The sequence below is a fragment of the Balaenoptera musculus genome, chromosome 6 (genome assembly GCF_009873245.2).
Source record: "Balaenoptera musculus isolate JJ_BM4_2016_0621 chromosome 6, mBalMus1.pri.v3, whole genome shotgun sequence".
NCBI lineage: Eukaryota > Metazoa > Chordata > Mammalia > Artiodactyla > Balaenopteridae > Balaenoptera > Balaenoptera musculus.
Genome location: NC_045790.1, coordinates 108,153,460 through 108,167,241, shown reverse-complemented (window position 1 = coordinate 108,167,241; position 13,782 = coordinate 108,153,460). Strand labels below are relative to the sequence as shown.

The 13,782-nt window shown below is 45.9% G+C and overlaps 1 protein-coding gene across 6 annotated transcripts in view; it reads right to left on the bottom strand.

Moving 5' to 3' along the window:
- LRSAM1 (leucine rich repeat and sterile alpha motif containing 1) overlaps nucleotides 1-13,782 on the bottom strand; it is a 46,167-nt gene that overhangs the window by 25,004 nt on the left and 7,381 nt on the right. For all 6 annotated transcript variants that reach the window (XM_036854407.1, XM_036854406.1, XM_036854410.1 and 3 more), the window contains 5 exons: nucleotides 13,029-13,113; nucleotides 11,910-12,031; nucleotides 10,897-10,987; nucleotides 4,117-4,247; nucleotides 89-118 (listed from right to left, as the gene is read on the bottom strand). In XM_036854407.1, coding sequence (XP_036710302.1) covers nucleotides 89-118; nucleotides 4,117-4,247; nucleotides 10,897-10,987; nucleotides 11,910-12,031; nucleotides 13,029-13,113 — 459 coding nt within the window. The remainder of the gene's footprint in view (nucleotides 1-88; nucleotides 119-4,116; nucleotides 4,248-10,896; nucleotides 10,988-11,909; nucleotides 12,032-13,028; nucleotides 13,114-13,782) is intronic.

The following is a 13,782-nucleotide window of genomic DNA, read 5'->3' as shown; positions in this document are numbered from 1 at the left end:
AGGAAGAACTTGTTTCCTCAAATCTTTTATAATAGTTGAGATGTTTAATGAGAAGAAAAGTGACAGAGGACAAAAGACATTTTCTTACCTTCCTCTTCTCATAGTCTGAGAACCTATTCTGGGAGGAAAAAAAGAGAGTGGGGTCAAGAGAAGGTGGGCAGCAGCGGTCCTCACTGGACAGAGTCCCCGGGGCAGCCTGACACCACTCAGATTTGCAGGCGCATCCAGAGGACTGCATCAGAGGGCTGGGGTGGGTGAGATGAGGGGGATGCTTGTTTGATAAAGAGTTCCAGATGGTTCTGGTGGACACGAGGGTTGAGAACCACTGGGCTTGGCCCACTGTAGGAGGGTCTTCAAGGCAGTTCTGTTGATGCAGCACTGAGAAGGCATGGTGCTCCGAAAAGGAGACCAAGAATGGGTATCTGATTCCCTTGTATGTCTGCACAACACACCTGCAAGTACCCAGCTCCAGCCACCAAAACACTTACAAATGCCCAGAGGTGTGTGCTCAAGTTCCTGAGGAATTGTTCAAAAGAGTGAAAGCACTGGAAATAACTCAAATGTCCATCACAATGCGATGACTTCAATAAGTCGTGGTTCATCCACACAATGGATCATTACACAACTGTCAAACGATGGGGCGAATGAGGGTGTAGCTAGAGAAGGATGTCTGCCGTCTTTCACTGTGGGTGCAGCATGGTTCCACTCGTGTAAAAACACTACCATCAAAGCTCAAGTCTGAGCTTTGTGGTTGTTGAGACAAAAGCTACAAAGGAGGTTCATTAATCAGCTCATGGCGATTCCTCCAGGGGGTGGGACTGCAGGGTAGGAGGGGTGACATTCACTTCATCTATTTCTGTATTGTTTAGATTTACAACAAGGCGCGTGAACTAGTTTTGTAATCAAACATCAGCACGCGTGCGCGCGCACACACACTTTTTTCTTTTCTTAGCAGCCCTTCTATTTAGTCATCTGGCTCTGAGACCAGGATCAGTGTCTGTCTGAGCTGTAAAAGCAGCATCCTATAAACGAAATAAAAAATTTTCCTCCTACCTCAGCATAGGAAAAATCTTAAGTTAAACTTTAATTATACAAATAACATCTGAATATATTCTCCTTGTAAAAAACCCATGCATATAAAAGTACCCATTGGGACTTCCCTGGTGGTGTAGTGGTTAAGAATCTTCCTGCCAAGGCAGGGGGACACGGGTTCGAGCCCTGGTTTGGGAAGATCTCACAGGCCGCGGAGCAACTAAGCCCGCGAGCCACAACTACTGAGCCTGCGCTCTAGACCCCGCAAGCCACAGCTACCGAAGCCCACGCGCCTAGAGCCCGTGCTCCACAACAAGAGAAGCCACCGCAAAGAGAAGCCCGCACACTGCAACGAAGGGTAGCCCCCGCTCGTCTCAACTAGAGAAAGCCCGCGCGCAGCAGCGAAGACCCAACACAGCCAAAATAAATAAATTAATAAATAAATTTATAAAAAATAAAAAAATAAGAAGTACCCATTGACCACTCCTGGGCCTAATCCTGATTCCCTCCCAACCCCCCTCCATGCTCCCCATCCCCCGCCCCCATGTAAACATCATTATCAGACCCAAGCCCATGCAGCTACTTACATACAATTTGTGCCTTTGGAAAAATACATATTTGTATGTGCGTGCATATATATATAAGCATTTTTTAATGAAGATATAATTTACATACTGTAAAATCCATCCTTTTGGAGAAATGTACAGCTCTATGAGTTTTGACAATTGCATACAGTATTGTAATCATCACTACCATCAAGATGTAGACCAGTCCCATAACCCCCTAAATTCCCTTGTGCCCCTGTCATCAAACCCTCCTCTTACTCCCAGTCACTGGCAATTACTGATCTGTTTTCTTATGTATTTGAACCTCCTTTTAAAACATAAAAATGGAAATATATTATTGAATATTTTCATTGTGTTCAAGTTGTCCTTTTCACTTATCCACCTGTCCTGTGACCCAAGTCTGAAGAGATCTTTCTCACCGTATGAATAGGACATGTCAGTTCAGCCTCTTCCCACTGATAGACATCTCGGGGGCTGCCAATACTTCACTACTATAGGTAAGGCTGCAACGAACATTCCTCTGAGTGTCTCTTTGTGCAAGTGTTTCTCTGGGGTATATACTGAGAAATGGAACTTCTGGATTGTGGGCTGTGCCCATTTGAAATGTTGACATATTTTGTCAAGTTATCTTCAACAGTGGGGATACTGATTTCCATTCCCAAGACCAATTTATGGGGCCACTGTTTCCCCACACTCTGGCTAATAGAAATTATCATAGTGAAATCTGTGCCAATCTGAGGAGGAAAATGGCATTTCATTGTTTTAATTGACCTGTTCCTAACTACTAGTGAAGCTGGGCATTTTTTCATACTTATTGATCATTTGTACTATTTTATTCTGTAAAGTACCTATTGATATATCTTTGGCCTATTTTTTCTCTTAGGATGGTTTTCTGTTTCATATTGATTCCAAAGAGTTCTTTGTATGTTCAGTCTGCTAATCCTTCATCAGAAATATATGTTGCAAATACTTTGAGAGCATAAATTGACACAATTTTCCTGGACAGTAATCTCCTCCCTCTCGAATTCTCACTGAGCTGTCAGAGGAAGCGTAACCCTACAAAAGCCTTCACAGCAGTGCTGGAATACAGGGAAGGGTGGCATCAGGGAACCAGAGAATAATCAAAAAAAAAAAAAATCACTGGAAGATATGAAGCCAAACTGGCTACAGCTGGTGCCCCCTTTCCCAGCCATCGGAGGCCCTGGTTTGTGGGCCTCCGGGGCGGGGGGGAAGCAGACAGGTGGGGGGCAGAGGCAGTTTCTGAACTTCCTCCTCCATTCCTGACCTACGCTAGTTCACCCCCAGGGACCCGGGAAGGCCACTGCCCCGAAGCTCCATCCAGCAGGGAGACACACAGTAAACAAATCCTCTTCCATGTAATTCTTCTTGTAATTTAGAGCTGTGATTGTAACGGAGCAGGGCCCTAGGGTACCTTCCCAGGACAGATTCTGCCCCTCCCCGCCCATAATGTCCTCCACCTGCCCCTTGTCTGTAGAGAAACTTTAGCCAAAGAAGAAACTTAACCAGAGAAATGAGAAAATACACAAGCAAAGGAAAACAGTCAAGCAAGGCAAAATAACAATAGTTTAGCCATTAAAGTCAAGGACCTTTAGTTCCTCCTCAAGGGCTATAGATAACATTCTGAGCCAGTCCTTTGAGCTGTTTTGCAGATACTGAAACCGCCACAGGTGGAAGAAATTAACTACATGATGACCAGACTGTAGCCATGACAAACTGCTCCATCTCACACAATTCCAGGAATTAATCTCAAGGAAATGGGAACAAACTGACCCTGGAGTTAAAGATTAACTGTACCTAAAACAATCAAGATGATGCTGATGAGGCCGCCACCTGACCAACTTCAAGATGACTGTCAGAGCTGCTCTGCACTTAGGCACCCCCCCCTTCTGCCTATACACCCCTGAAACTCCCCTTTAAAAGCTCTTGCCCCCTGATTGACAGTGGAGAGTTGGTTCCTTGGGACACGAATCCACCTTCCTCCCAGGATTGCCAGCTTCCCCAATACAGCTATCTTTCCTTTTACCCAACACTTGTCTCTCAGTACTGGATTCCTGAACGATGAGCAGCTGAACCTGAGTTCAGCAACATAGGTGCTCCCGAGGAAATGCACGGGGCATTCTGAGCACACGCACAGACCTGAACTGGTCTGCTGTGTCAGGGAAGGCTTACTCAGAGGACGCGATGTTTCAACTAGGAACTGAAGGATGAGACTGAGTTATTGGGAGAAGGTGAGTGGGGAGAATTTCAGCAGAGGGGTTCAAAGGCCCCGAGGGGTTCAGGGACAGAGGAGCACGGCAAGGCTGTTGCTGGTGAGCTAGTGGGGTGAGGCCACCTAGGAAGCCTTGTGAAAGCTTCTAAGCACACGGGTTTGAAGGGAGGTGAATTGTAGTTTGATGGAAGAATCCGGGGGCTGACGCTCTGAACGTCTCCCCAGTGCCCAGAAAGCCTGCGTACTCCCTGCCCCAACGCCACACGCCAGCAGTTAGGTGCGCCTTACCTGCCATTCTACCTCCTCGCTGGAGAATCTGTCCGTGGGCCCATTGGGGCTGTCCCGGGAGTTCTCGGCTCCATCTTGCTCCAGGACTGGCAGCAGGTACTGAGAAGGGGGGTAGTATTCCAGTCCTGACGCTGCAAGAGACGGACACCAGCTGACCAGGAGGGAGGAGACAACCTCGGAACCCAGAACAGTCCGCTCCTGCCGCTCTCACCCACCACCCTGCCCCTGCCGGCATCCTGTCCCACCCTCGCCTCAGTCCACTGCACCCTCTGCTAGATGCTGAGCCCTCCTATACTGCTCACAGCCCTAATGCCTGGGCCTTAAATGTGGCAAGAGCTCAATAAGCATCAGCTGAGTGAATAAATACCACCCCCCCCCGCCCCCCCCCCGCCTCTTCACCATCCAAGTGAGAATGAGGTGATGGAAAAAGCCTGAACTTAGTAAAGAAGCCTGGGTCCAAGACCCAGCTTTACTCATAATTTCCTGTGTATGGGCAAGATGGTTGCCTTCTCTGGCCCTGTGTAGTGTCCTCCTGCATCATCTGAAAGGATTCATAATCTCTGCCCATTCTACCTTATTCTTGCTGATTTGTAGGTGCTCTTTACATATTGTAGTTAATAACCTTGGGTCTATAATATATGTTGCAACTATCTTCTTCCAGTTGTTAACTTGTCTTTTTAACTTTGATGATAGTATCCTTTTGAGGTAAAGTTGTTTAGATTTTAATGTAGTCAAAGTCACCTCTTTTCCCCTACCAAAGGATATAAATAGGCAATTCACAAGAAATACTAAAAATGGGCAGTAGACATATGAAAAAATATTCAAATAATCAAGGAAATTACATTAAAGTAATAATAGGCTCTCTTGTTTTCCCATCAGATTAGAAGACTTTTAAAGATCTCACCTAGCATTAGCCAGGTTGTGGGGAAGAAGAGTCCTCTCAGATACTCCTCATGGAATGTAAACTGATGTAACCTCTTCAGAGGCAACACAGAGTGCTTGTCCCTCCTTCACCTACCAACCCTACTATTGCCTGCCAGAGAGGTGTGGGGTAAAACATTCATTCCAGGGGAAAACTCGAAATAACTTCCATACATAAGCGATGGGGCTCCGCCATGTGAAATACTCTACAGCAGTTTACAACAAGGCAGATCCACACATTCTGGGATAGGAAAAGGCCCAAGACCTATTCTTGAGTGAAAAAAGCAGGGCATAGAATCACCTAGTATGACATCTTCTATGGGGTCTTTTTCTTTTATGTTTTTAAAAGAGTGAAACCAACAATTTTACGTACATACATATACCTGCTACACAGTTTAAACAAATTGAAGGATTTTTTTTTTTTCGGTTGCACTGCTTGGCTTGTGGGATCTTGGTTCCCCAACCAGGGAATGAACCCAGGCCCCAGCAGTGAAAGCACCAAGTCCTAACCACTGGACCGCCAGGGAAGTCCCCGGGTTATTTTTTAAACTGTATAGTAGGTATACATATATTCACTGCTTTATTCCTTACGTCTTTCGTACACCTACTATTGCATAACTTTAAAATCTTTTAAAATAAACGGTTTGGTCTAGCTCGACCATTGGCCGGGGTACTCATTACAATCACCTGCTGCTCAAAGATTAATTTGGGATACATGGCCTGATTAGCTGTTGTGTGATGCATGTGTAACTTCTCTTTCCTTTTTAACTGCAGTATAACATACACACAGAAAAGAACACAAAATCTTCATGAACAGCTTGATGAATGTTTAAAAGTGAACACACTCTCAGAAGCAGGAATCAGGGTTGGTTCAGAGCTCAGGTGCTGATGAAAGTGCATGTTCCTTTGCGTCTGGCTTCTCTCACTCCACATGTGTCCGTGAGCTCATCCAGCTTGTGAGCACAGCAGCAGCTTGTTCTTTCTGGTTGCTGTGTGGTGCTCATTTGTGAGTATAAAACAGCTTACCACTCTACTACGTTACGAATAGTCCTGCTATGAGTATTTCCATACGTAGCTTTGAGCATTTGTTCATACGCATTTCTCTCTTGGGCACCTACCAAGGTGTGGAGCCGATGGGTCATAGGGTATTTGAATGTTCAGCTTGAGTAGATACTGACAATAATTTTCTGAAGTCTTTTCAGGTTCATACTCCCACCGGCAGAGTATGGAAGCTCCAGCTGCTCCGCATCTTCCCAATTCTTGGTATTGACAGATTAACTTTGGCCATGTTAGTGGGTGTCTTAGGGTTTAAGTATTTCTTTGCAGTCTTTAAAAAAAAAAAATTAATTAATTTATTTATTTTTGGCTGCATTGGGTCTTCATTGCTGCACGTGGGCTTTCTCTAGTTGTGGTGAGCAGGGGCTACTCTTTGTTGTGGTACATGGGCTTCTCATTGCGGTGGCTTCTCTTCTTGCGGAGCACAGGCTCTAGGCACACGGGCTTTAGTAGTTGTGGCACCTGGGCTCTGTAGTTGTGGCTCGCGGGCTCTAGAGCGCAGGCTCAGTAGTTGTGGCGCACGGGCTTAGTTGCTCCATGGCATGTGGGATCTTCCCGGACCAGGGCTCGAACCCATGTCCCCTGCCTCGGCAGGTGGATTCTTAACCACTATGCCACCAGGGAAGTCCTCTGCAGTCTTAATTTGCATTTTTTAAAATAGATCTTTATTGGAGTATAATTGCTTCACAATACTGTGTTAGTTTCTGTTGCACAACAAAGCAAATCAGCCATATGCATACACATGTCCCCATATCCCCTCCCTCTTTTTTTTTTTTTTTTTTTTTTTAAGCTACTTTATTTATTTATTTATTTATTTTTGGCTGTGTTGGGTCTTCGGTTCGTGCGAGGGCTTTCTCCAGTTGCGGCAAGCGGGGGCCACTCTTCATCGCGGTGCGGGGACCGCTCTTCATCGCGGTGCGCGGGCCTTTCACTATCGCGGCCCCTCCCGTTGCGGGGCACAGGCTCCAGACGCGCAGGCTCAGTAGTTGTGGCTCACGGGCCCAGCCACTCCGTGGCATGTGGGATCTTCCCAGACCAGGGCTCGAACCCGTGTCCCCTGCATTAGCAGGCAGATTCTCAACCACTGCGCCACCAGGGAAGCCCTCCCCTCCCTCTTGAGCCTCCCGCCCATCCTCCCTATCCCACCCCTCTAGGTCATCGCAAAGCACCGAGCCGATCTTCCTGTGTTATGCTGCTGCTTCCCACCAGCCAACTATTTTACACTCGGTAGTGTATATATGTCGATGCTACTCTCACTTCATCCCAGCTTTGCCCTCCCACCCCATGTCATCAAGTCCATTCTCTATGTCTACCTCTTTATTCCTGCCCTGCTACAACTAGGTTCATCAGTACTTTTTTTTTTTTTTTTTAGATTCCATATATATGCGTTAGCATATGGTATTTGTTTTTCTCTTTCTGACTTACTTCACACTGTATGACACTCTACTCCATCCACCTCACTACAAATAACTCAATTTTGTTTCTTTTTATGGCTGAGTAATATTCCATTGTATATATGTGCCACATCTTCCTTATCCATTCATCTGTTGATGGACATTTAGGTTGATTCCATGTCCTGGCTATTGTAAATAGTGCTGCAATGAACATTGTGGTGCATGCCTCTTTTTGAATTATGGTTTTCTCAGGGTATATGCCCAGTAGTGGGATTGCTGGGTCGTATGGTAGTTCTATTTTTAGTTTTTTAAGGAAACTCCATACTGTTTTCCATAGTGGTTGTATCAATTTACATTCCCACCAACAGTGTAGGAGGGTTCCCTTTTCACCACACCCTTTCCAGCATTTATTGATTCTAGCTTTTTTGATAATGGCCATTCTGACCGGCATGAGGTGATACCTCATTGTAGTTTTGATTTGCATTTCTCTAATAATTAGTGATGTTGAGCATCTTTTCATGTGCCTCTTGGCCATCTGTATGTCTTCCTTGGTGAAATGTCTATTTAGGTCTTCCACCCTTTTTTTTTTTAACATCTTTATTGGAGTATAATTGCTTTACAATGGTGTGTTAGTTTCTGCTGTATAACAAAGTGAATCAGCTATATATAAACATATATCCCCATAACTCCTCCCTCTTGTTCCACCCATTTTTTAACTGGATTGTTTGTTTTCTTGATATTGAGCTCCATGAGCTGTTTGTATATTTTGGAGATTAATCCTTTGTCTGTTGTTTCATTTGTAAATATTTTCTCCCATTCTGAGGGTTGTCTTTTTGTCTTGTTTATGGTTTCCTTTGCTGTGCAAAAGCTTTTAAGTTTAATTAAGTCCCATTTGTTTGTTTTTGTTTTTATTTCTGTTACTCTAGAAGGTGGGTCAAAAAAGATCTTGCTGTGGTTTATGTAAAGAGTGTTTTTCCTATGTTTTCCTCTAAGAGTTTTATAGTGTCTGGTCTTATATTTAGGTCTTTAATCCATTTGGAGTTTATTTTTGTGTACAGTGTTAGGTAGTGTTCTAATTTCATTCTTTTACACGTAAGCTGTCCGGTTCTCCCAGCACCACTTATTTAAGAGGCTGTCTTTTCTCCATTGTATGTTCTTGCCTCCTTTGTCATAAATTAGGTGCCCATATGTGTGTGGGTTTATCTCTGGGCATTCTATCCTGCACCATTGATATATATTTCTGTTTCTGTGCCAGTACCATACTGTCTGGATTACTGTAGCTTTGTAGTATAGTCTGAAGTCCAGGAGCCTGATTCCTCCAGCTCCGTTTTTCTTTCTCAAGATTGCTTTGGCTATTCGGAGTCTTTTATGTTTCCATATGAATTGTAAGATTTTTTGTTCTAATTCTGTGAAGAATGCCATTGATAGTTTGATAGGGATTGCACTGAATCTGTAGATTGCTTTGGGTAGTATAGTCATTTTCACAATATTGATTCTTCCAATCCAAGAACATGGTATATTTCTCCGTTTGTTCATGTCATCTTTGATTTCTTTCATCAGTGTTTTATAGTTTTCTGAGTACAAGTCTTTCACCTCCTTAGGCAGGTTTATTCCTAGGTATTTTATTCTTTTTGTTGCAATGGTAAATGGGAGTGTTTCCTTAATTTCTCTTTCTGATTTTTCGTTGTTGGTGTATAGGAATGCAAGAGATTTCTGTGCATTAATTTTGTATCCTGCAACCTCACCAAACTCATTGATTAGTTCTAGTAGTTTTCTGGTGGCATCTTTAGGATTTTCTATGTATAGTATCATGTCATTGGCAAACAGTGACAGTTTTACATCTTCTTTTCCAATTTGGATTCCTTTTATTTCTTTTCCTTCTCTGACTGCTGTGGCTAGGACTTCCAAAACTATGTTGAATAAGAGTGTTGAGAGTGGACATCCTTGTCTTGTTCCTGATCTTAGTGGAAATGCTTTCAGTTTTTCACCACTGAGTACGATTCTTGTTGTGGGTTTGTCATATATGGCCTTTATTATGTTGAGGTAGGTTCCCTCTATGCCCATTTTCTGGAGAGTTTTTGTCATAAATCGGTGTTGAATTTTGTCAAAAGCCTTTTCTGCATCTATTGAGATGATCATATGGTTTTTAGTCCTTAATTTGTTAATGTGGTGTATCACATTGATTGATCTGAGTATATTGAAGAATCCTTGCATCCCTGGGTTAATTTGCATTTTTTTAATTGACTAAAACGATGTTGAGCACTTTTTTCAGATACTATTGGCCCTCTCGATATTCTCTTCTATAAAATTCCAATTCAAGTCTTTTGACAACAGCTTTTCCTTATTGATCTGTAGAAGTTCTTTTTATCTCCTAGGAATAAGTCCTTTGTTGGATATGTATGCATTGCAGATATCAACTCCAACTTTATGGCTTGCCTTTTCTTTCCCCATATGGGGTTTTTTGAAGAGAAGAAGTTTTTGGTTTAATGAAATCTAATCTATCAGTCTTTTATGGTTAGTGCTGCCTGTCCAAGGAAGAGGTTAATGTTCTTTTTTTTCCCACATGAATATCCAATTGATTTGGATAAACAATATCAGAATTGTTTATTGAAAAGACCTTTGCTTTTCCTTCTCATTGCTTTGCAATGGCACCTCTGTCATAAATCAGATGACCATATGTATGCAAGTCTTGGCCATGTTCTAAAATTTCCACAGGTGGACAAGAGCCCCTAATTAACAACATCCAGGCTGACAGGAGGTAACTGGGTACACTGCTTTCCCCTCCTGGCACCCAGTCCAGGGGTGGCCCTAGGTTCTAGCCACTCCTCCAAGTCCAACCCACAGTGGCCTCTCTCCTGGATGACCCCAATGACTTCCTAACTGGTCCCCGTCCTTGCTTCCTCCAATCCCTCCTCTTTACTGCAGCTGGAGTGGTCTTGTAAAAAGCAAATCTGATCAAATCCCCTTCCTGTTTGATACTGGCCAGGTGCCCTCTCCAGCCTCGTCTGTTCCTCCCGCCTCTACTTTTGCGCCCAGCCACTTGGCCTTCTCTCTGTCATGCTTCCCACTCCCCCGCCCCTCCAGGCCCTTCAACATGCACCTCCTTCTGCCAGGAACATCCTTCTCTCTTTTCTAATCATCCCTCAGGTTTCAGTCGAGCCACTTTCTTGGAAAGACCTTCCCCGAGGGCCCAGCCTAAACCAGACGCCCCGTTCTACTCTCTTGTAGCCACGATCGGTAATCGTACTTCCTAGTGTGATGATCTGCTTTGCCTGTTTCTCCTGCCAGATCTGGAGAGCTCTGAGCAGGCAGGGACCGTGGCCTCCCTCAGTCACCTGGCTGGCGCAGAGCAGTCCCGGGGTCACGTCTGGTGCTTACTGAGTGAAGGAGGCAGGCTGCCTGGCTTTACCTTTGCAGAGGAACTGCTGAATGGCCTCGGTGCCGGCGCCGCACACCTCCTGTGGGGGGTAGACCATGGATGACGCGTCCAGGCTCAGAGTCTGCAGACACAAGGGGACCCCTCTTTATATGTCGTTCACTTCACTGCTCAACACGATCAAGATGTAACGTCTTTAAAGAGGTAATCAAGTTTGAAACAAAGTCACCTGTCTGGGCCCTAATCCAGTATCAACTGGTGTCCTTAAAAGATGAGGAAATTAGGACACAGACACATAGGGAGGACGATGTGAGGACACAGGGAGAAGACAGCCGTCCACAAGCCAAGGAGAGAGGCCTCAGAAGAAACCAACCCTGCCGAGACCTTGATCTTGGACTTCCAGCCTCCAGGAACGTGAGAGAAGAAAAGTCTATTGTTTAAGCTCCCCAGCCTGGGGTGCTTCGTTAGGGTAGCCCTGGGAGACTAACACAGTGTCCCTGGTGCTCACCTTCCCCTGCCCACTACCCCCTGCTCTGGTGCATCGCAGTTTCTGCAGCTCCAAGCTGAGGCCACTCCCTCCCTGACGGCGCCCAGGCTCTTTATGCCCTGGACCCTCCAGGCACAGCAACTTCCAACCACATCAGCTTCCCTGCTCTTCCCTTAACATGTCCTGGGCTTTCCCACCTCCTGCCTTTTCCCAAACTGTTTCCTCCACCTGGAATGCTCCCGTTACCTGTGTCTACTTCTCCAAAGCTTTTTCCTCTTTCAAGGTCTGGCTCAAATACCATGTCTTTCACAGAATGTTAATTAACCCCATCAGGATTTGGCATTATCTCTTCACTCTAGAAATCTGCTTTTCTGCCTCCATCATGGCAGCAAAAGTCACATAATTACAACAGTTCACACTTCAGGCTCTGTGAGCCCCTGAGGACGTTGAGATCTCTGTGACCCCAGCACCCTGTGACCAGGGCAGGCCTCCAGGAATGTGGGAGGGGAGCGGTGGGAAGGCCAGGTAGGACCCCAGGTGAGAACATCTCGCCACCTACCTCCAGGGTTCGAACGTGCGCCAGCATCTGCGGCAACCTCTGAATCTCGCTTTCACTGATGTCGAGAGTACGCAGGCTCCGAAGCTCCCCCAAGGTGTCTGGAAGCTCCTTCAGCCTATTGTCTGGAGGGATCCCAATGGCACAGCTCAGCACCCCAAAACCCCTTCACCATCTTCCTGCCTGACTCCCGTGAGGACTCAGGGAGGAGGGTGCCCCCCTCTGAGCCTGGGGCATGTGCCAGGGCCTGGAACCTGAGGCTCCATAAGGAAAATCACGGAAGTGGAGTTTCAGTGACCTGGGTTCAAGTTCCCATTCCACCACTTACTAGCTGAGTGACTTTGGAAAACTGACGGCCTCCCTGAACCATAGTTTCCTCATCTGTAAAATGCGGATGATAATACTATTTGGCCTCATAGGAATACTGAGGGATTCAATGAGATTATGCATACGAGGTGCTCAGCACAGTGCCTATCACATAGTAAGTGATTAGTAAGTTGGGTACCATTATTTTTATCATTGTTTATATGTTACAAATGGATAAACTGGGGCATTCTGTACAGAAAGTGCTTAAGGCCAACAAGAAATGAAAGAGTTGGGGGTACGGGGAGGCACGCATTAGAATCTTGGCTCTGTCACTATCACACTGGGTGGTCTGGAGCAAGTCACTGCTCTCTGAGCCTCATTTTCCTCACGTGTAAATTGGGGATAAGATCTCCTTCCTCTCCCTACCTCAGGGACTTGTCATGAGGCTCACAGCACCGCTGAATTTGGAAGTGCTCTTCAGTGGCGGGAAGCGCTATTCAGAATCACTCTCGCCCAGTCAGTCCACCACTGTTCTAAACACCAATGACTGAGCCTCGGGGGCCTAGCTGTCAACATCGTCTGCCCTCCTCCCTGTGAGGCCCTGGCTCGGAGGAGTCACAGGAACCCTCCAGGTGCCCTGTCTCTGGTTACCATGAAGACAGATGGACTAAACAGGAAGTCAGACAGTTTAGAGTGACACCTGGGGGCTGGCTGCCCTCGTGCTCAATGGTTCTCAGGAGGAGCACCCTGTGGATGCCGGCTGGGTCAGCCCAGAGCTGACCAAGGGTCACATGGACAGGGCTTCCTGGCCCCTACCTTTTACGTTGAGGGTCTGCAGCTGGATCAGGTTCCCAATGGAACGTGGGAGATACGTCAGTTGATTCCTTTCCACGTTCAAGACCTAAGAAAGAGGGAAAAATGGCATGAGAACGCGCACACACAGACAACAGTGTCTACCCTGCTTCAGGCCAGGTGTCATCCGGGCACCACACACACCTCTTTATCTCCTGACAGCCCTGTGAGGAAGATAAAGATTGTTATGATCCCATTTGAGAGATGGGAAAACTGAGGCTCAGAGCAGTGAAGTCATGTGTCCAGGAGGGCAAAGCCAGACTTTGAACCTAGTTCTTGCTGAGGTTGTATCATTTATATTGACCACAAAATAGCCAACAATGGCCCCACAATCAGGGCGGGAGGAAGAAGGGGACGAGCAGATTCAGGGATCCAGGTGAGGCAGCACGTGATGAGGCCTAGTTATCCCAGTGTTAGCAGAAGGAAGCTGAGCTGCATAAAGGCAATGGGATCTTCCCAAGGCGTCAAGGCCGGTAGCTGGTGGTGCCGGGATTGAAATCTGGGCTCACTGGATCCCGAAGGCCACACTCCCTCCAGGATGGGGCATCATGAGGTGAGCGAGGCTGACAGGATGACACACGAGGAAGCCATTAAAAATAGATATGATGGAAAAGAAAGCACATTAAAAATAATGTGGCAGATGAATATTTGATGAACCAAAGGATGGTTACGAGTTATTATCAGGTATCCAAAGGTTACAAAACAGTGAATACAGCAA